We start from the raw sequence: 23,705 nt of genomic DNA on the forward strand, positions 1-23,705 counted from the left end.
CATATATATGCTATATGTGTATATATATATATATATATATATATATATATATATATATATATATATATATATATATATATATATATATATATAATGTACAAGTTATCCCACTTAAAAAGATGAGAGAGCCTGTAATTTTGATCATAGGTTCACTTCAACTACAGAATGCTATATATCAGGGATGTGCAGAGACCTTTGGAGGGGCAGGTGCTGAAATTTAAAAAGGGACACATGGAACACGACTTTAACACTTTCCGACAATGACTTTGTTACATTTGTTACTTTGTTACATTACAATACAAAACACTGTCGTGTGTTGTATTGTAATACTTGCTCTGAACTCACAATAACACAAATCAGGGGGGATGGTGGATTTTATCACATGGGGACAGATAATTTGTGCTGATTACAAATAATATAATATATTACAAATAATAGCAGTGACCAAAACACCTGCAGAAATACTGCAGGAATGACATAGCAGCAGTTAAATGCAGCCTTCTGTAAGCTTTAAATATCCACTGGGCTTACATCAAATACATCAAAACACAACAATAAAAAACACTTTTCTGAACTTATCAATATGACTCTGTCCTTCACAGGATAAGTAACATGGATCACTGCAAAAACTCACAATCTTAACAAGAATATTTGTCTTATTTCTAGTTAAAATGTCTCATTTTAGTAAAAAAAAATCTCATTACACTTAAAACAAGACTCATCACTGGAAAAAACAACAATTTTCGCCTCTTTCAAGTAGATTTTCACTTGAAATAAGTAGAAAAATCTGCCAGTGGAACAAGATTTTTTTGCTTGTAATGAGAAGATAAATCTTGTCCCACTGGCAGATTTTTCTACTTATTTCAAGTGAAAATTTACTTGAAACAGGTGAAAATTGTCAAATAAGTTATTTTTCTGGTGATGACTCTAAATGTTGAAATAGCAGTAAAACCACATTCATTGATGAAATGACATAAGGGATGGAAAGGAGGGATGGCAGTTTTACAGGGGGGATGATTTGGACCGTTTTTATTTCAGGGGGGGATGATTTGGACCGTTTTTAATTCAGGGGGGATGGCATCCCCCCTCAACTCCAGTACTATATATATATATATATATATATATATATATATATATATATATATATACACACATACACAGTGGGGCAAAAAGTATTTAGTCAGACACCAGTTGTGCAAGTTCTCCCACTTAAAAAGATGAGAGATGCCTGTAATTTTCATCATAGGTAACTTCAACTATGAGAGACATAACGGGGGTAAAGAATTCAGGAAATCACATTGTAGGATTTTTACTGAATCATTTGGTAAATTCCTCGGTAAAATAAGTATTTGGTCACCTACAAACAAGCAAGATTTCCGGCTTTCACAGAGCTGTAACTTGTTCTTTAAGAAGCTCCTCTGTCCTCCACTGTTACCTGTATTAATCATAAATCAATCAAATCATCAAAGACAGCTCCCACCCCGGCTCTGACCTGTTTGACCTTCAGGAAGACGCTACAGAGTCATCAGGTCAAAATCTAACAGACTTAAAAACAGAATTTTCCCCAAAGCCATAACCGCCCTGAACAAAACGTGACTGTCTTCATTACTGTTTTTTACAGTGCAATACTTCTATCTGTGCAATATTCCACTACATGTGTAACTAAATACTATCATCTGTAAATAGAATCTCAGGTCTTCACTATTCAAATGCACCTTAACCTTTTTTATATTTTTTATATTTCTTATATTCCTTATTGTTTGCACTATTGTTTCTTATTTGTCTTGCACTGGAGAGGTGATGCTGCTTTCAATCTCACTGTACCAGGTACATTGACAATAAAGTATTATTCTATTCTATTGCACCTGTTTTAACTGGTTATCAGTATAAAAGACACCTGTTTTAACTGGTTATCAGTATAAAAGACACCTGTTTTAACTGGTTACCAGTATAAAAGACATGTTTTAACTGGTTATCAGTATAAAAGACACCTGTTTTATCTGGTTACCAGTATAAAAGACACCTGTTTTAACTGGTTACCAGTATAAAAGACACCTGTCCACAACCTCAAACAATCACACTCCAAACTCCACTATGGCCAAGACCAAAGAGCTGTCAAAGGACGTGAGAAACTAAACTGTAGACCTGCACCAGGACCAGGACCAGGACTAGACCTGGACCAGGACTCAGACCTGCACCAGCTGGGAAGACTGAATCTGCAATAGGTAACAGCTCGGTGAAGAAATCAACTGTGGGAGCAATTATTAGAAAATGGAAGACACTGATAATCTCCCTCCATCTGGGGATCCAAGATCTCACCCCGTGGGGTAAAAATGATCACAAGAACGGTGAGTAAAGATCCCAGAACCACACGGGGACCTAGTGAAGGACCTGCAGAGAGCTGGACCAGAGTAACAAAGGAACCATCAGTAACTCACTACGATCAGGGACTCAGATCCTGCAGAGAGCTGGGACCAGAGTAACAAAGGAACCATCAGTAACACACTACGATCAGGGACTCAGATCCTGCAGGGCCAGACGTTCCCCCTGCTGAAGACAGGACATGTCCAGGTCTGAAGTTTGATACAGAGCATTTGGATGATGCAGAAGAGGATTGGGAGAATGTTATACGGGTAGATGAAACCAAAATAGAACCTTTTGGTGGAAACACAACTTTTGTTTGGAGGAGAAAGAAAGCTGAGTTGCATCCAAAGAACACCAAACCTACTGTGAAGCATGGGGGAGGAAACATCATGGTTTGGGGATGTTTTTCTGCAAAGGGACCAGGACGACTGATCCGTGTAGGGAAAGAATGAATGGAGCCATGTATGGTGAGATTTTGAGTGAAAACCTCCTTCCATCAGCAGGGCATTGAAGATGAAACGTGGCTGGGTCTTTCAGCAGGACAATGATCCAAACACATCGCCACGGCAACGAAGGAGTGGCTTCCTAAGAAACATTTCAAGGTCCTGGAGTGGCCTAGCCAGTCTCCAGATCTCAACCCCAGTTGAAAGTCTGTGTTGCCCAGCGACAGCCCCAAAACATCACTGCTCTAGAGGAGATCATGGAGGAACGGACCAATCACTGCTCTAGAGGAGATCATGGAGGAACGGACCAATCACTGCTCTAGAGGAGATCATGGAGGAACGGACCAATCACTGCTCTAGAGGAGATCATGGAGGAACGGACCAATCACTGCTCTAGAGATCATGGAGGAACGGACCAATCACTGCTCTAGAGATCATGGAGGAACGGACCAATCACTTCTCTAGAGGAGATCTGCATGGAGGAACGGACCAATCACTTCTCTAGAGGAGATCTGCATGGAGGAACGGACCAATCACTGCTCTAGAGGAGATCATGGAGGAACGGACCAATCACTGCTCTAGAGGAGATCATGGAGGAACGGACCAATCACTGCTCTAGAGGAGATCATGGAGGAACGGACCAACCACTGCTCTAGAGGAGATCATGGAGGAACGGACCAATCACTGCTCTAGAGGAGATCATGGAGGAACGGACCAAAATACCAGCAACAGTGTGTGAAAACCTTGTGAAGACAGAAAACGTTTGACCTCTGTCATTGCCAACAATGGGAATATAACAAAGTATTGAAATGAACTTTTGTTATTGACCAAATACTTATTTTAGACTATAATTTTCAAATACATTCATTAAAAATCACACAATGTGATTTTTCTGGATATTTTCATTTTGTCTCACAAAGTTGAGATATACCTTTGATGAAAATTACAGGCATCTCTCATCTTTTCAAGTATGAGAACACAATTGGTGGCTGATTAAATACTTTTTTGCCCCACTGTATGTGTATATATATATATATATATATATATATATATATATATATAGACAATTGTCTGTAAAGAAACAAAAAGCATAGTAAATGCATGATTCATTGGATTATTTATTTGTTTTTATTTATTTTTATTAGTATTTTTTAATGTTGTCACAACTTTTTTCTGATTTAGATTAAATAAATTGAGTCACTCACTCACAAAGCAACAAAATTCACACGTACAGATTGTGTAACGCAGTTCAAAATGCAGCTCAGTGTAGCCGTCGTCCAAAGGAAAATCCACGATCTTGCTCGTGACATGCAGAGCAACGCAGCATAGGGTTCACTCAGTTGAGCATTTGTCGGTTCTATGACATATTAAAACTTCCAACCCCAAAAGCACAGAAAGCATAATTTAAGGTGTAACATTCAACAATAAGTACATTACAGTCATAGACTTGTAGAAAGTACACTGGATGACAGTGTAGGTCAACCGAAACCCAAACAAACGGTCATGACGCTTGATATTTGTGAGGCATGTACATGGGAATAAAACATCTGAAATGCTGCAGTGAACTGGACATACACCAACCAACAGATTGTCTCGGCTGGTCTGACGTAGGGCTGGGCGATATATCCAGATTTTAATATATATCGATATATTTTCAAACGCGACATGGTACGAGACAATATAGTTTATATCGATATAGCTGCCCTTTTTTTCTGATTTTGATATAGCTTATTTTGTGACAAATTGACTTGAATGTTTTATTTGAGATTTGCACAAATGTTTTGTCATTTGTACAACTGTCAACCTCAGTGGAAAAGTCTGTCTGTTACTGTCTACATTGTATTAATTGCACAGTGTATTTTAATTTAATTGTTATGCAGGAAAGGGATATTTGTTTTATTTTATCCAAGAAGCATTTTTATTCTATATATGCAGGCAGTTTATTTTTATTTCATTTGTTTTATACATTTTGATATTGTGCAGACCTCTGTTAATAAAGGAACCTGTGAGACATTTGGCACGAGGCTTTATATTAAAACTGAAAAAACTTGAAAAAAACACTGAAAAAAATGAAGCTAACAGAGATGCTAACAGAGATGCTATGCTATAATGCTTTGGGGGAAACCCCAATTATGTCACAAAAAAAATATCGATATATATCGAGTATCGCCATTTAGCTAGAAAATATCGAGATATGACTTTTGGTCCATATCGCCCAACCCTAGTCTGACGTGGATCCGGTACCTTAGACTTCCAATCGCTTCCACAATAAACCAGTCCGACTGCTGCTGGGCTGATTTCCATCTTGTGTGGTCTCATCTGCTCATTTCCAGTTGGCTTAGGATTTTATGATATTCGTTTTTGGGTCAGAAGATTCAGCTGTTCTCAACAAACGCTTAAACTGAGCAGCAGTGAACTACCAAGGCTGCCGGGTCACTGTGAAGTTCTGTTATAGCCTGCCTCCATGTGTTTTTCCTGCCAAAGCTCAGCTAACTGCATCGTCGAAGCAAATGTTCTTGCTTTTGACCCAAGGCACATTTTATATTGCTTCTGGTCCAGTTCTGGGTTGCATTGAACGGGATGATGAATGTGGACAACTCCTGGTTCTTGGCTGTGCAGCACTCTTAAACCCGAATGAATCACCTTCGTGAACAAGTCCACGTCTTCCAGCCCCCAGCCTAAGATTGAGGTGTCAAAACCTCCAGCTTTTAGTAAGTCGCTCTTGAAAACACATGTGATTCCAAATCCATAATCCCGCCAGAAGCCACTCTTCTTCGTGAGCGTGAATAGGTTTTCTTTAGGAGTCTTCTCCCCGTATACAATCTTTGGGTCATACTGACTGAAGACAACGGGGAAATAGACCTGTTTCCCTTGGACAGCGTTGTCTCTGCAGCGCTGCAGGGCATCACTGTTGAAAACCAGATCAACATCACAGAAAAAGAGCAGACTGTCATTATGTAGCTGTGAGGAGCCCAGCTCCAAAGCCAAACCACGAGAAAAGTTACCCGTCATGGGAATTACCGACAGATCAGCTTTAGGATATTTTTTGCTGTAATCTCTGATCAACTCAATGTGCTCTCCTCTGCTCTGATCCGCCTGTTCGTTGTCCACCAGGATGATGGAGAGCTTCACATTCTGCTTAGGTATCAAACACACTTTCTCAAAGTTCTCCATGAAGTTGGAGAAGGTGTCATAGCGGCCAGACAACGGGACAAGAATGTGGACCTTCCTTTGACTTTGCTCCCAGGTTTCCCTTGCTGGTTGGTAGACCTGAAAAGATGGCAGGAAGTTGAGAGAGTTCGATAAGAAAAACAGCGACTGGGACTCAGAGTTGATGGCGTTCACAAGTTCGGCCACGTCTATCTCCTCAGCCTCGCTGAAGAAGGCTTGGCTGAAGGACTGCTGAAGATAAGCGTGACGCCTCACAGGCACCGTTACTTTGCGTCCCTTATGTTTCTTGTACAGAAGCAGTAAGTCTAAGACATATTCTGCGCCGTGCATCGGATCAACCCTGTAATACCCATACTGTATCTCCTTAAAGTCAATGATACGGCCGCGTGTTTTGGAATTCTCGTTAATCATTTCCATGACCTGCTGTATTAAGTCTTCTAACGCAGTCCGAAGCGAGTTTCCAAGGTTTTGTCGAGCCATCTTGTTTTCAACAGCAGAATAAAAATGGCGGCTCGTCAAGAAATCCCACTCGATGACGTCATCTCTCTCCTTGGGCTGAAAGCGCATGTACGAGGGCGGGGAGCCCAGCTGCTTGTCCTCCCACAGAACCTCTGAATCACTGAGGGAACTCATCACCAGGGCGTCCCGGTGGAGAAGAATGGAGCGGTGACGGAGCCTGGAGATCTCCCGGCTGAGCATGAATCCGTGGAGCCGGTACTGGTACGCAGGGTTTTTGTTGGGGTGGAGGGTGATGGCGTTATGGATCTTGCTGCTGTGAAGATCTTCAATAAAACCTTTCTTGTTGTGTTCATAGTTCTCATAGAAGAGCTGCTGCATCTGTGGAAATAAGTGAGATTGCATGGTCAGATGATGTTAAACGAGGAGAACACTCAACATGCTTGTCTAGTTGTACAACCATCACACTACAACTGTTGTCTAGTTGTACAACCATCAAACTACAACTGTTGTCTAGTTGTACAACCATCAAACTACAACTGTTGTCTAGTTGTACAACCATCACACTACAACTGTTGTCTAGTTGTACAACCATCACACTACAACTGTTGTCTAGTTGTACAACCATCAATCTACAACTGTTGTCTAGTTGTACAACCATCAAACTACAACTGTTGTCTAGTTGTACAACCATCAATCTACAACTGTTGTCCAGTTGTACAACCATCACACTACAACTGTTGTCTAGTTGTACAACCATCACACTACAACTGTTGTCTAGTTGTACAACCATCAAACTACAACTGTTGTCTAGTTGTACAACCATCAATCTACAACTGTTGTCTAGTTGTACAACCATCAATCTACAACTGTTGTCTAGTTGTACAACCATCAATCTACAACTGTTGTCTAGTTGTACAACCATCAAACTACAACAACTGTTGTCTAGTTGTACAACCATCAAACTACAACTGTTGTCTAGTTGTACAACCATCAAACTACAACTGTTGTCTAGTTGTACAACCATCAAACTACAACTGTTGTCTAGTTGTACAACCATCAAACTACAACAACAGTGATTGAGACAAAGCCAAAACAAAGTGACTTCAAATTACTGTTCAGACGGAGCAGGTGTTTGGACACCTAATTTACTAAAACATGTTTTACTTATGACATGTGGTCAGATTCAGGTACTTGCGTTTCCATTTTGACCCTAAAAAAGCAATATTTGAAAATGTCAATAAAACTCATTAAAATCCATGAAATCATGTAACAAGTCCCTCCCAGAACACCGGTGTTGGGTTGAGACCTTACGTGGGTTCCTGCCAGGCCGGCAAGACTCCTGACATCACGGCCCACAGGTTCAGAGGGGGGCTGCGCTTTCAAAACTATAGGATGACTCCAACAAGCTCTGATGAGTTATGCAAGGCAGTAAACAAAGGTGTCAAGTAACGAAGTACAAATACTTCGTTACCTTACTTAAAGGAGACCTATTATGGCATTTAATGTATATTTTAAACAGGCCTTGAATGTCTTAAAAACAATCTAAAACTTGTTTTTTCTACATAAATCAGAAATCCAGCCTGTGGGCCCTGTCACTAGTTTTACTGCTTCCAGCCTGGGATGGACCCCCGAGGACCCAGCTCCCAAACCACCCGGGAACCTGGATCATTTAAACCGGATCCGCTCCGCCGCGGCGCCGCGTCCGACTGGCTGAAGGAAGCACCGCTCCAGCCTGCGTACAGAGCTGGTTGTGGGCGTGGTTTCAGCAGCGGAGGCTGAACCTATGGAAATGAGCGCCTATGGTGACGTCACCATAGGCGCAGATTCAGAATGGCTCAAAAAAAGGTCACATGACACTGAGGGACTCTGTCCGGCGGGGGTCAGAGAGCCTGCAGAAATTCATGGGATTTTGTCTCCCCTGTGCTGGCAGGGTGAGGGGAGACCACTTTATATATGTTAAAACAAGAAAAAACGTGTTTTTCATAATAGGTCCCCTTTAAGTAAAAATTTTGGTTCTCTATACTTCACTGGAGTAATTATTTTTAAGACGACTTTTTACTTTTACTTTTTCACGGAATTATCTGTACTTTTTACTCTTTACATTTTAAAAACAGCCTCGTTACTCTATTTCATTTGGGCCTTTAATAAAAACTATCCAGTTAAATTGCTCCATCCGGATAGAGTGAATTTGGTTGTGGTTGTTTCAGATGTTCTTGTCCAGTTTTGTTCTTACATCCGTTCCCTCAGATTCCTGCAACTAAACTTGGATGTACATTCCAATAAAGGTTAGGATAAATGATAACATGAACATGAAGTTTGACTTTTTGCACCATTACAATACTTATAGGCAACTAGTCATCAAATCTCCTGCTCTCTGAAACACATGTTAATGCTCAATAGTACACATATATGCTTCTTTAATATATTTGCATTATACTAAGATACATTCATTTTCAATGGCTTTTGTCCTTAATGGCTTTTTCCCCCTTACATTACTTTTACTTTTATACTTTAAGTAGTTTTGAAACCAGTACTTTTATACTTTTACTTGAGTAAAAAACTTGAGTTGATACTTCAACTTCTACAGGAGTATTTTTAAACTCTAGTATCTATACTTCTACCTGAGTAATGAATGTGAATACCTTTCACACCTCTGGCAGTAAATAACTCCTTGTTGTGGTTGCGACATTATGCCAATAGAGCCAGTTTTTACAGATAAAGCACATTTTCATGAGTCAGAAAGAAGAAAAGAACTAATCAAGCTCTAAATAATATATAAGACTGTTTTTAACTTAAATAGTCTGAAATGAAAATGAAATATAAAAGATCCTGTCTAAAATTCTGGTTGTTCTGCTGATAATAAATTCAGACAGAGCAGCTGTGGATGGACACGCAGACACGGAGGTTATTGCAAAAAAGACAAAACATGAGCCATCAGTGAGAATGAAAATAAGACTTGCAAACAAACTTCGGGCAGACTTATTTGGACACCAAAAAAATAACGAATTTCCTGTATAGATCGTTTCATTAGTGAAAGGATTTCATGTCTACGCTGCAAAAACAGTTTTTATCCAAAGGCTATAACAGTGCTTAACATGCACTCAACACCACCTCTTCTAATCACCAAATGTGCTGCTGAACTTCAGTGTCTGCGTATGTGCCTGTCTTTGCTCAGGGTCTCTGCAATCTGCTGTTTTTTGTTTTGTCTGCTTAAGCTGCTATGGGGTGTGTTTGCACATGTGTGTGTGTGTGTGTGTGTGTGTGTGTGTGTGTAATCTTGTCATTTTAAATGTGTCTTTTAAAGGTCTAGCCTATTCTTTTTTATGCTTTCACTGTTAAATTATTCTGCACTTTAAGGGTTTGTACTGCCAATTGTGTTGCTCTGGAGCAAGGTGGAGGAGGTCTGGGGGTGTATCAGTGTCCTCGGTAGAGCTCATTTGTTTGCTTCTGTCCTGCAATGTTCATGCAGAATTGTAACCTGAGGATATAGAGCAACACATGCTGCCTTCAAGACTATTTTCTTTTTTCAAGACATCCAAGCAATTTTCAACAAGACAACTGTGAGGAACCAGAGCGGCCTCCCCACGTACAAGGCAAAACTGGACCTGGGTGATGAGGTGTAAAAAAACCTTGCAGAGCGTAGAATGCCAAAAAAATAAGGCTTTTTATTTTATGTAAAAAAAAAACAAAAAAACACACAGGCGGAGGGCAAAATCAGTATTCTAAAAAAAAAAAAAAAAAAAAAAAAAAAAAAAAAAAGGCACAATGGGGCATAGCCTCTCAACAAGCTTCCTCCATTCAGCAGACCCCTCTTCTGGTATGCAGCTGCTGTTTATAAACCCAGGCAGGGTGGAGAGGTTGATTGGACACAGGTGTGCCACAATCAGTAGAACCAGGCACACCTGTGTGTTGCTCCCCCGCAGACCACGCCCAATCCTCCACTTTGCCACACACATTAAAAAAAAGTCCGGTGATGGTGAGAAGTGGAGGGGTTGCTCACTTTCTCACACTTCCCTCCCCCTCAGGAGTCTCGCCAACCCCGTTGCGAGACAGGAAATCAGCCACTTCCTCCCGGTCGCCGAGGACGCTTCCTCCCGGTCGCCGAGGACGCTTCCTCCCGGTTGCCGAGTACGCTTCCTCCCGGTTACAAGCCGCATCCTGGTCACCGGGTCTCCCAGACTCCTCCTGGTCACCGGGTCTCCCAGACTCCTCCTGGTCACCGGGTCTCCCAGACTCCTCCTGGTCACCGGGTCTCCCAGACTCCTCCTGGTCACCGGGTCTCCCAGACTCCTCCTGGTCACCAGGTCTCCCAGACTCCTCCTGGTCACCAGGTCTCCCAGACTCCTCCTGGTCACCAGGTCTCCCAGACTCCTCCTGGTCACCGGGTCTCCCAGACTCCTCCTGGTCACCGGGTCTCCCAGACTCCTCCAAACCCACGGCCTCGCTTCCCACCTCTTCTCTCCAGTTTTTCAGGTGGCGCCAAAGATCCCACTTCTGACACCAAATGTGAGGAACCAGAGCGGCCTCCCCACGTACAAGGGGACAAGGCAAAACTGGACCTGGGTGATGAGGTGTAAAAAAACCTTGCAGAGCGTAGAATGCCAAAAAAATAAGGCTTTTTATTTTATGTAAAAAAGCATCTCACCAAAGATTCACAGGATAATTAGAGCTGAGACACAACTGAAACCCATTTTTCTTAAACACCGCCTTGTTGTGGCTACAGCGCTAAACAAGTCAGGTCAGGCCCAAAAGCGGGTCACCAACATTTAAATCACGAATATTTTAATCTCCAACTTCTTGTCTCATCTCAGGAATCAAACTTTCTTATATTCCCTTTTGCAGAGGCATGTCTGGCATAGCTTTTTATGTCGTAGGACCGCCCTGACACAACCCTGATCATTTATCTGGGTTATGACTCCCTGCAGCAGTGGGGCCCATGTGTCTCTGGGGAACTGCAATGCAAAAACTCAAAATCTTACCAGGAATATTTGTCTTGTTTCTTGTTAAAATGTCTAATTTTTAGTTAAAAAAATCTCATTACACTTAAAGGAGCTGTATGTAAGAGCAATAATAAAACGAATCATAAAATGACCCCAATATGTCAACAGACATTTAAAAATCATGTTAATTTCAAATACTTATGTCACTGACAACAGCACTCAAGCCAGGATATTCCAGTTTAAAAAGAGGAGTTGCAGCCCTCAACTGATGTTTATGTTGTCATTTTTTGTTTTGGCCTGAAGCTCCACCCTTCACCTATCTCCCAATCACGAAGTCAGTATTGTTTCGGCATCCGGGTTGCCAGCTCGGCTCTAATTATCGCAGCCATGACAGCCTACGTTCCTGCTGCATTCTGCAGCCTACCTGGCAACCTCTGGTCGGGGGGAGGAGGGGGAGGGTACACGCCGCTCAACAATTTTTGAAAGTGACTGCAGTACCAGTTTTGGCCATTTCTTACAGACGGCTCCTTTAAAACAAGAGTCATTACCAGAAAAAGGCGGTGGGTTGCCTCCCTCCTACTTCTCCCCTCTGTGGGGTTGCCGGTGGCCTGGGTTCCGGGCTCTTCCGTGTCGGCCTCTGGTCTCGCGGGTGCTCCCCCCCCTCCCCCACTATAGATACACTTCAGGTGGCGCTTTGTTTGGTTTATTACACACACACACACACACACACACACACACACACACACACACACACACATAGCCACTCAGTCACATACATATACACACACATACACAGCCACACAAACATATACATACACATACACACACACATAGCCACAAAGACATGTACACACACACACGTACGCATACACATATGCATACACATATATATACACACACACACACACACACACACGCATGATCATATACATACACGCATACACACACATAGACATACACACTGGCTTGTTCACCTGCATGCTAGCTCTGTAGTTTTTGGGGTTAGGTAGCGGTAGCTTAGCTCAGACTGCGATCAGATCTCAAGATTTGGGTCCATTGCTGTTCCAGTTTTGGTCGGCTCCGTGCCGGTTTCGTGTTTTGTTTGTGGTTTTTTGTTGCAGATTTCCAGTGCTTGACGTGTGTCTCCGTGTGTTCCTGCTTCCTGGATTGGCAGTGGATGTCGTCACCCCCCCCCAAAAAAAAAAAAAAATCACTGGGTTTGTATGTATATAGTTATGTATGTGTATGCATATGTATGCGTATATATATGTATATATATTAAATATAGTAATAGTGCACATATATATACCTTTGGTTTCTACCGTCATGGTATCAATCATTAATATGTGTGCAGACAAGGTAAAAAAAAAAAAAAGATTTTGAGTTTTTGCAGTGTAAGCGTCTTGTTCAGGGACACATGGGCATGTGAAGGGGCTGTTTGGGGGGGGGACTGACTAGAGTCCAGGATATTCCAGAAACCTGCAAGGAGAGAAAAGGGAGGTTGACTCAGTCCTTACCTCGTAGGACCAGACACACTGAGTTCCTCCGAAGCGTCGCACGCAGCGGCCCACCTCCACGTCCTCATGGGTGGTGTGCATCTCCTGGAGACAGGTATTGATGTGCGGGGCCATCCTGCGCAGCACCTCTCTGCTGAAGATCATCCCCGGGCCTCCCATGCAGAAGTTCTCTCCGGGTTCCAAAGCCAGTTTGCCCAGTTCTTCAGGCATGCCCAGACCCGTCTGACCGAGGTAATGGGGCTTACTGCTGTTCAGTGAACGCAGAAACAACTCCAGCTTCTCTCCTGATGACGTGAAAGACACACTACAGTTACTGGATGTATTCATGTGGATGTGTATATGACTACAAAAACAACGGGTGACCAAACGTCTGCATCAGGGGGAAAAAAATACAATTCCAATTAAAAACAGATAGATTAACTTCATATCGGGACAATTGGTTGATATGTAACTGTAATTGAATCTTTGAATCTTTATCTTTATTTCGGCTTGTACACACTTTTTACAAAATAAGATGAAAAGGTAATAAAAAAAACATTTCCTTTGCCGAAAAGGTGTAGCTGAAGCCGTAGCTTATAGTGCCTACCCTTTTTTTCTTATGATCAGTTTAAATGTAAGACATCAGCATTACTCCGTTGAAACAAACAATTCATTTAATTTCATTTAATTATTTATTCAAACAAACAGGTTAAAACAAAAACAACATTTACAATACATAAAAAGACAAAAATAAGTAAGACAAAACACAAAATTGACGTTTCACATTCTAGAATGTTCCCGATAGTATACTCTATATTCATAGTGTTTTATATTTATTTACAGTATTTTCTTTAAACATTTCCATAAACTTGAAGATAGAACTACACATTTTTAGGTTGTTATTACAACTATTCCAAATTTCTCTAGCCTTAATTGATGTACATCTCTTTTTAATATTAGTTCTTGCTGTCGTCGTCTCAAACATGAGTTTCCCCCTCAGGTCATAGCGGGTTTCTTTTATCTGGAACAGGTCCTGAATGCAGTTTGGAAGCAGTTTCTGCTGGGCTTTAAAGGCAATTAAAACAGTTTTTTTGCTCTACTATATCATGGAATTTTAAAGTATTATATTTAATAAAGAGATTATTTGATGGTTTATAATAGTCAGATCTGTTAATTATCCTTAGCGCTCTTTTCTGTAACAGGAAAATAGGGTTTGATGTAAATTTAAGTTTAACACTTTCTATCATGTTTTTTGTACTTGAACTCTCAGGTACTCTGAGGGTTGATCAGGGGCATGTCACACGCCAACATCTTGGTGCCCTCCATGTATGCAAATTTACTTTACTTTATTTACTTTTATTTGCACATTTCTACTTTCATTCAATTGTTCTGCCCAAAGGCTTTTCTGAATTCATTGTGATTAATAATAATAATAATAATAATAATAATAATAATAATAATATAAGTCGCTTTGGATAAAAGCATCTGCTAAATGATAGTAGTAGTATGAGTAGTAATAATAATAATAATAATAATAATAATAATAATAATAATAATAATAATAATAATAATAATAATAATAATAATAATAATAATAATAATAATAATAATAATAATAATAATAATAAGGCAGCACGGTGGCTTAGTGGTTAGCACTGTTGCCTCACAGCAAGAAGGTCCCCGGTTCGACTCCCAGGCCCGGCAGGGGCCTTTCTGTGTGGAGTTTGCATGTTCTCCCCGTGCTTGCGTGGGTTTTCTCCGGGTACTCCGGCTTCCTCCCACAGTCTAAAAACATGCATATTAGGTTAATTGATGATTCTAAAATTGCCCGTAGGTGTGAGCGTGAGTGTGATTGTGAGCATGGTTTGTGTGTCTATTTGTGGCCCTGTGATGGACTGGTGACCTGTCCAGGGTGTAACCCCTGCCTCTCACCTAAAATGAGCTGGGATAGGCTCCAGCAGACCCCCGTGACCCCGCAAGGGATAAAGCGGGTAAGATAATGAATGAATGAATGAATGAATGAATAATAATAAGGTGCCATGTGCGGGATGTTTGAGTCTAGATTTTTCGCTCCCATCAGGCAACGTTGTCTCACACAAACCTGTTCCAGGTCATTTCAGTTCTGGTTCAGATTTCCATCATCTGTGCAGAGCTATGGATAGTTTTCTGGAAAATATATATATATATATAATATATTTATTTTGTGTGATTTCGTTTGTGCACATTTGTGTGTTTATAGACTCACACTCAGTTTTTTCCTGCAAGTCGGAATGTTTGATTGTTTTTCTGCTATCTCAGCATTTAGCTTGATGTCACATGTTCGGTTGTCCATATTCTAGTTAAAAAGTCAGAAAAAATATTGAAAGCTTGCAGAATGAGCGACTTAAAACAAACCACACTGGTGCAGCTTTCCAGATATTGGACCACATGATTCTGCTGGTAATCTCTGTCAGGAGACTAGTTTATAATAACGCCATAAACATCTATTCAGCACACACAAACAGCAGCACCTCCATTGATAAAAGATAACGGCGGCTACCGCGTCTGACGTCGTGTGACGTCATGTGGCAGTCAGACAGAACTCTTAGAAACATATATTTACTGATTGCTGATGTGACTAACAGCCGTGTTGATTTCGGAAGTTGAGGTAGGGGCAGTGCCGCCACCAGGGGGGGGGGCAGGGGCGGCCACGGCCCCCCCTACAAATTTGCTGGCCAGCCCACTGGCCTCAATAAAAAAACACTTGCCGGTCACATAGATTCTATCGTCAGTTATGCGTTTCATCCCAAATCATTTGGGCCAAATGCATATTAGTAGGCGTTTCTTTAAAGGAGCATGAGGCAGGATTGTGGCAGGATTTATGAAAAAAATTTGTATATGTTTTAAGTTTTCTAGTAATAATGTCAGATGAAGCGTTCCAAACCCAAAAGAATGAGCCCTCTAGTGTATCTCTCCTTTGCCTTGAACAGGCTGTGTGCTGCAAAATGTGCTGCAATTCGGTCCCGAATTTCCCGCGCTGTCCTGCGGATGTGACGTCACATGACGCTGCATGCGCGTTCTCCCCGTTCTCCCGTGCCGGCTTCACTGTTGGCTGCAGTACCCCCGACGGCCGTTGTGGCGAAGGGTGGCGCTAGAGAGTCTCATTTCTTAAAAAGGAGCCTCATGTTCCTTTTAAGTATTTCTGAGCCTGTACACTACAACAGTATAATAAAGTCCTGTAATGATGGATTTCGTTTTAGTTTCCACCCCAAGAATTGAAGTGGCCCCATCTGGCCCCCCTAGGAAGCATTTTTGGAGGCGCCCCTGTAGGGGAGATTTCTGGCGGCGGATTTTCGAAATTGGGAGGTATTCCAGTTCAAACTTGATGGGACAAGCAGGACTCACAAATGTTCATTCCTAAAGTCTGATACATTAATACGTTAAGGACGTTCACTGTGACTTAACAAAATAGCCCTCACCCCCAAATAGATTTTTGCACAGAGCCCCCAAAAAGCAAGAAATGTGTCTGTTTTTGCAGGAAAGTTATCAGAAAGGGTTAAAAAGCTCTGAAAATGCCTCCAGCTGTGCATCAGTACTGAGCCAATCAGCACAGAGCGCCCAAAAGCTAGTAATTTGCCTGTTTTTGCGGGAAAGTTGTCAAAAAGGGTTAAAAAGCTCTGAAAATGCCTCCAGCTGTGCATGTGCCCTAAAAATCCATGATAAAAAAACCATGTCGCTACCATCACTGTCATATACTCAATAAATATGAATATACTTTGAAAAAACTTTGAAAATCTGATAAAGCACTCAAATGTCTGCTTACTTTTTAAAATTACCCATAATGCTGCAGCTCCGCCCTTGAGAAAATGTGTTACTCTCTGCTCTGAGAAGTCAACACGAACAACCAGATCTGTTAGGGGTGAGTGTCGTGGACCCCAACGCAAAACTGCATTTGGGAGTCATCATTCTCCTGTATTGCCATGACTCAATGGAATACTCAGCCAACAGACATTATTTCATTTAGAAGTCCCCACACCTTCTCACATCTGGCCAAGTGTTGGTTACTGTCAAGACAAGTGTGTGTACATTTATGAAGTGTGTTTTTTGTGTGTGTGTGTGTGTGTGTGTGTTGGGGGGCAGCCTAGCTTTAAATCTTAGGTTCCAACATCTGACAGATCCCATGCTCTGTTGAATCTGCTTCCATGTTTTATTTTTCTATTTTATCTATGGTCTTTTTGCTTTGTTCTGCTCTTTTACTTATTTTTTCTTTTTCTATACTCATTTTTATGTAGTATTCCATCAACCTGCCCAGGGACTACAGGTGGAAAATAGCAAGTTGCTACAACCTGGCACAATGCAATTATAGATTTCTAACTGCTCATATATTGTTCTTATAAGTATGATATTACATTTTATGTTAACTATAGGTGGAGGCACCTGATAAGCTCTTTGAGTTTTCGCCTCTTCCTGCACTTTAATTTGTTGTTACTTTTATTTGTGTAAATTTTAACTGTGCAAATAAATAAATCTTAAATCTAAAAAATAATGCTCTCTTGCAAAAGATTAATGTCTTATTGTGCACTGTCCCTGTTTTGAAATGAATAAATAAATTAAAGCTGCAAGCAGCGATGAACGGGCCCTCGCGTGTGCAATTTTCACCAACAAAGGTCAAGGACTCAAAACTAAGTCTGATGACACCACCATGACTCTTTATATCAAACCATTCAAAAGTTTTTGCAGAAAATAGGAACTATCAAATATGGACCAATCAGATGAAGGGAGGGTGCGCTTCTTGGCGTCTAGCGTCGCCACGGTAACGCTTTTGACTGAGAAAAGTAATGCGCGTCGTCGCAGGATGGAGACGCACGTTACGGTTCGGGCCGTATTAACGGCCAAAGGAATGGCATAAATTGCGCCAAAATTACATGATTAAGTCAAAATGGCCGACTTCCTGTTTGGTTTCGGCCATGGCGCCAAGAGACTTTTCTTTAAGTTGCGACATGATACAGGTGTGTACCGATTTTCGTGCATGTAGGCTACGTCAAACCGTATTGTGGGGCTTGAGGCACAAAGTTTTCTAGGGGGCGCTGTTGAGCCGTTAGGCCACATCCATTAATGCAAACCATTAAATATCACATTTATCACCAGGCCTGCCTTGGTGCAAAATTTGGTGACTTTTGGGGAACTATCAAATATGGACCAATCAGATGAAGGGGGGCGCGCTTTTTGTCAACTATCGTCGCCACGGTAACGCTTTTGACTGAGAAAAGTAATGCACGTCGTTGCAGGATGGAGACGCATATTTTGATGTATAACAGACCTGGGTGCACAAAGTTTTCTAGGGGGCGCTGTTGAGCCATTTTGCCACGCCCATTAGCCTGGCTTGTGTGCAAAATTTGGTGACTTTTGGGGCACGTTTAGGGGGAAAAAGGGCCCTCATTTCGTCAGAAGAAACATAAAAACGAGGAAAAAAACTATTTCTACAGATAAAATAGGGCCTTCGCACTGTCAGTGCTCGGGCCCTAATTAAATGGCAGCACTGAGCCGATGGCGGGCCCTGGCGGGTCACCTCGGATGTAGACGTCGTCGTCAGCGCGCATGAACCACTCGTACTGCTGCAGGTGGTGGTCGTGCATGTACTTGAGCATCATGAAGGACTTCTTCTGCGGCGGGTACGAGTCGTCCACGCCGTCCAGGGCCACCACCGGCAGGGGGACACCCACATCCACGCCCCCGGAGCCGGCGCTGGAGAAGAACTGCACCCTCCCCGGGATGGAGGCCGCCCAGGTGCGCTGCGCCGCCGCGGCGCGCGACCGCAGGTATTTCTGGGCCGTCATGACGCCCACGTAGAGGAAGCGCCGCGGTCTGCCGGCCTGCCGTCCGGCCGTCCTGCTGCCGTTGGTCCGGGACGGGGGCCGGCTCTGCTCCGGGGAGGCCCGGCCCAGGGCGGGCTCACCGTGCCGGGACAAACACGCACTCTTCTTGTACGCTGTGTCACAAAAACAGCATTTTATCATTTAAAACATATCTAAGATGAGGCCGTTTCTATTCAATTCAAATTGGCTTTATTGGCATGACCATTGTTGCCGAAAGCGTACATATACAACAAACCACAATACAATTAATATATGAAATATTAAGACAATTACAATAAATATTTAACATTAAATAACTAACACATGCATACAATATATATACAGAACTATTTTACATTATTAGGCAGGGCTATAAGGAGACTGTGTTGTCTGGTTGTGTTTCTCTCCATCTATGCACTATTTAGCTGCTTCTAAAGCACTTTCCTTTTTTCCTCCAATTAAATGTTGGATTTTGTCCTGATCTGAGAGGGAATCAAAATCCTGGACTTGTTGTTTAATTTTAGGAAAGAACTTAGATCGAATGTCTTTGTATTGGAAGTGTTGTTCTGTCTCCAGCTGTGTGTGTGCTGTCTGCGTTTCTCTCTCTGAGCAACACGGAGAGACTAAAGCCTGATTTATGGTTCCGCGTTAAATCGACGCCGTAGGCTCTGCATTGGTGTAACGCGGAACCATAAATCAGGCTTTACTGGGCGACCCAAGAATACCATCAATCAGCTGCAACCGGTTCAAAACGCTGCAGCAAGAGTTCTGACTCAGACCAGAATGAGAGAAACATTAGGCCCATTTTAAAATCCATACACTGGCTACCTGGTAGTTTTCGTGTTGATTTTAAAGTTCTTTTATTAGTTTATAAAGCGCTACATGGGCTTGCACCAGAGTATATTTCAGAGATGTTTTTATTCTATGAACCAGGAAGGTTCTTCCTTTTTAGCTGTTCCCCAGAGTAGAACTAAAACATTTGCTGCTTTTAGCCACGATGCTCAAACTGTGGAACAGCCGGAGAGGAGCTGGAAATGTGGACATTTTTAAACTAAAAACTCATCTCTTTGGGCTGGCTTTTATAGTTTTATTCTGTCTAACATTTTTTTAGAGGTATTTGTTTTATTTATTTATCCATTTATTGTAATGTTTTTATTATTATTATATTTTATTGTTGTCGACTGATTATTTTTTAGCCTTAATTCTTGAACTTTTATCATTTAATTATGTCTTGTATGTCATTGGTCTCCCAGTTTTTATTATGCTTATTTTTCAGTCAAAATGTTAAGCACTTTGTATTTCATGTACCTGGATGAAAGGTGCTATACAAATAAAATGTGATTTGTTTTTATTCTTACTTTCTGTGATCTGGGATACAAACAGCCAGGACGACGCCAGGAAGCCCAGGAAGAAGCCGAGGAGCAGGCTGCTCCACGGTCTCCGGGACCTCAGGGCCATCCTGACCCGAGGATCAGCGCAGATCAGCGGGGAGGCTGCTGACGTGTTCCGGCCTGCAGCATCTCACAGTGGGAAGAAAAGTCCGCCGTCTCGTCTGGGCGTCCGGGTTTCACGCCGGAGACTCCGCGAGAGAGAGAGAGCCTCGACTCTTCTAAACGTCTCTCCGGGACCGGGTTTCAGTCTCATCTGCAGCCGCTGGCCATTTCCAGACTGTCTGTCTCTCAGGGATCCATTCACATCACTGACACGTCACTGGCCGGGGGTTTGTGGAGTGCTGATGTGGAGCTGATGTGGAGCTGATGTGGAGCTGATGTGGAGCTGATGTGGAGCTGATGTGGAGCTGATGTGGAGCTGCTCCAGAGTCACCCAGACTCCTCCAGGCGCGCCGCGGTTCTCCAGGCTTCTCCAGGCTCGTCCATCGGGGCCCCTGGAGCTCTCCGGGGCCTCCACCTCGGCCTCAGCGGCAGAATAAAGTGTCCTCAGATCCTTCCGTCGTGTTTCCCGTTTACAAGATAAGACGGATTCAGGCTCTTCAGAATAAAAGTGCAGTTTCCCCCCAAACCTGCAGTACCTGATGACTGTTGATGCTGTGATTGTCTTACTACAGCTGCTCAATAGAAAAAACATCATATGTATATATGCAGAAGTGAAGATATTTTAGATAGGAGCAGTTACTCTGTGGTTTTGTGATTGCAAACGCGCGTACGCGCTTTTATTTTGAAGACGAATGTTTGAGGGTTTTCTCAAGAAATCATCATCCACAAAAAAAAAAAAAAAAAAAAAAACGAAGTTAAAAGTGAGCCTCAGAAGCTTAGTGGCAGAAAAACACCTATTGTTCTGATTGGACCTGAAGTTATATTTTCCTTCATGAATGACTTTTCTGTTGAGCTGTTTCCAGACTGGAGATAACTGAAAAACCTACAACTGTGAAGAAAAACATGAATCTATTAAGTGCTCATTTTATTTTAAATCAGATAGTCTTCAGAATATTAATATACATATGAATAAAATGCCGATTTTGGAAACGTTGCACTAAGTTTGAATTTAACTATTTTTTGTGCATTTTGCTTTTTTCAGGTGGAGAACGAACAGCAGATGGCAGCAGAGGGGGGTGCTAACCTTGTCTTGTCTTTCCCTTGCTTTTTAATCCTGCCCAGGATAACCCTGTTTTGAATGAATCAGATTTTCTGGAGCTCCTGCCGCTTCCATCTCTTGCATCTGGGTGCTACATACCCGAACCCTGACACTAGTTTTGGACACATTTGGAACTTGGAGGCCCAGTAACACCTCTGCTCCAAACGGAGAGAGTCTGGATGCTGTTGAAACGGAGAACTATCGACCAGTTTCACTACTTCCATCCCTCTGAAATGTTATTAAAAAACAAGTGGGTTTCCGACAGCTCTTGACATTCTCTTCCAGAGTGACTTCCTTGACCCAGTCATCAGTCCAGTTTTAAGAATGGTCACTCCACTGAAAGCCTGGCTGACCGTACCCATTCAGTTCATATAAAATGGGTCTTATACCCTTCCCATGCACATGCGTTTCAACAGGGCATAGGCCGGCCTTATGTGATGGCTCTCGCAGGAACTACAAGAGCTGTACAAGAGGAACCGTAAACAAATGCATCTTACAGCTTGTCCTCTTTGAGGTAGGAATCTCAGTCATGGCACGTTCTTGGTGCAAATCATTTCTATCATGAGAAGGAGAAACATTCTCACCCCATTGTTTCATTACTGGGACCAATACTCCATTCTGATTGGCTGGCAGGTGTGGTTATAAGTGATAACCTACACCTAGAAAACAAGTTTGGTCAAATTGCCTGATAACTTTAATATCATGCGCTGGATCCACTGTCAGGTGGTAACCACGGCAACGGAGATTCAGAAAAGAGGAGCCAGCTAGCGCAGGATGGCCACATGAGTGATTTTGTCATTTCTTTTAATTTATTTGGTGAATTTAACAATTTTGATGACTGGGATGCAGAAAAGGAGAGAAAAGAAAATAGCCGAGCGGAGCTGAGCGGACTAGAACATCTCCCGTTACCAAGGAAACTGAGTTATGGCCTGTTGAAAAACTTTGTAACTTACCCGGTTTCAACGGCTGCAGACGAGAGATTAAATAGTCGCTCAGCCGCTCAGCTGTGGCTTGTTATAAAACTAATGATTTACACTGAAAACACATTAAAGCATGACTAACTGATTTAATATTTATGTTTTTTGGTAAGTGACCGTGGTATAAGCGGGATAATGCCCTAATGCCCGGGACATTATCAGAAATATATGGACTTCGGGCGTCGGACGGTTCACGCCCCCGCGTATTTATGATAATGTACATATATATATATATATATATATATATATATATATATATATATATATATATATATATATATATATATATATATATATCTCCAAAATACCTTAATGCAAGTGTTTTCTGTGACTTTTCATTAATATCAAGTTTTTTCAGATGGCTTAGTTCTGTCTTGCTGAATGATGTAAGGTCTTCCTGGAAAAAAGACGGTAGCTCATGTTTCTCTAAAACCTTTATGTGCCTGATGTGTTCTATCCAGATGTGCAAACTAACATGAACAAGACCGAGACTGGTGATGGACCTGACCGGCTCATACTCCTCATACCCAGACCTGGTTCTGTCACATGAAGCCTATAGCCTTCATACTCAGAGATATCCGGGACCACAACATCCTTCCTGTTTTTCATGCAACATTGCCTGTGGGCACAAAGATCAGCAACGTCTCATCCACATGCAGATTTGTGCAGATTCTTTACATTTTTTTGATGATTTTATGGACTGTAGATGATGATCTTTATCTGTGAGAGACTCTGACTCTCGAAGATGCTCTTTTTATACCCAATCGTTTCACGACCTGTTGCCAGGGAACCCTCTGTAGTTGTAAACTGTTCCCCGCAGCATTTCTCAGCCCTTTGTTGCACTGTTAACCCGAATAAGTTCACAGAACTCAAGATTTTTTGTGTAACTGGATGCATCAAAATATTTAAGTTTATTTTTTTAAATGTTTTAAGTTTCCACAACTTTAACTTTCTATTTTCCTCAACCCATAGTCCGTGGGAAATGCACTCAAAATTTGTAATATTCCTCAACTCATAATCTGTGGGAAATACACTCAAAATTTGTAATATTCCTCAGCTCAGTCAATAATGTTTGAAAAAAATGAAAGCGACACCACTGTTACAATTCAACCATTTTTTATTCAACAATGTGCCTTTTAAAAAAAGCATTGCCCAGCCCTAACAATCAGTGCAAAATCTACAATCACATTTGTTTTTTACTATTTACATTGCAAGTGTTACTTTTATTGTGTGCAAACCAATAAAAAAGAATAAAAAAATAAAAGTACAAATCTGAGGTAAGAGGCAAACAGTGCAACAGCCACAGTCACATTTGTTTTAGAGTTGTTGTAACTTTTTGAGATGTGTTGCTGAAATCAAACCAAAAATGAGCTATAATGGTTTTTTTTATGAAAAGTTAAAATATCAAATGTTTAACATTTGCTATGTT

General features: G+C 41.7%; 1 protein-coding gene across 1 annotated transcript; it reads right to left on the reverse strand.

Moving 5' to 3' along the window:
- Positions 1-3,921: 3,921 nt before the first annotated feature.
- On the reverse strand, positions 3,922-20,633 carry chsy3 (chondroitin sulfate synthase 3). The gene is made up of 4 exons (XM_061734549.1): positions 20,066-20,633; positions 18,422-18,841; positions 12,895-13,178; positions 3,922-6,815 (listed from the first exon to the last, which is right to left on the reverse strand). Exons 1-4 carry the CDS (start codon positions 20,163-20,165, stop codon positions 5,241-5,243), a joined length of 2,379 nt encoding a protein of 792 aa, XP_061590533.1. The 5' UTR covers positions 20,166-20,633; the 3' UTR covers positions 3,922-5,240.
- Positions 20,634-23,705: the final 3,072 nt, after the last annotated feature.

The sequence above is a fragment of the Cololabis saira genome, chromosome 11, assembly GCF_033807715.1.
Source record: "Cololabis saira isolate AMF1-May2022 chromosome 11, fColSai1.1, whole genome shotgun sequence".
Taxonomy (NCBI): Eukaryota; Metazoa; Chordata; class Actinopteri; order Beloniformes; family Belonidae; genus Cololabis; species Cololabis saira.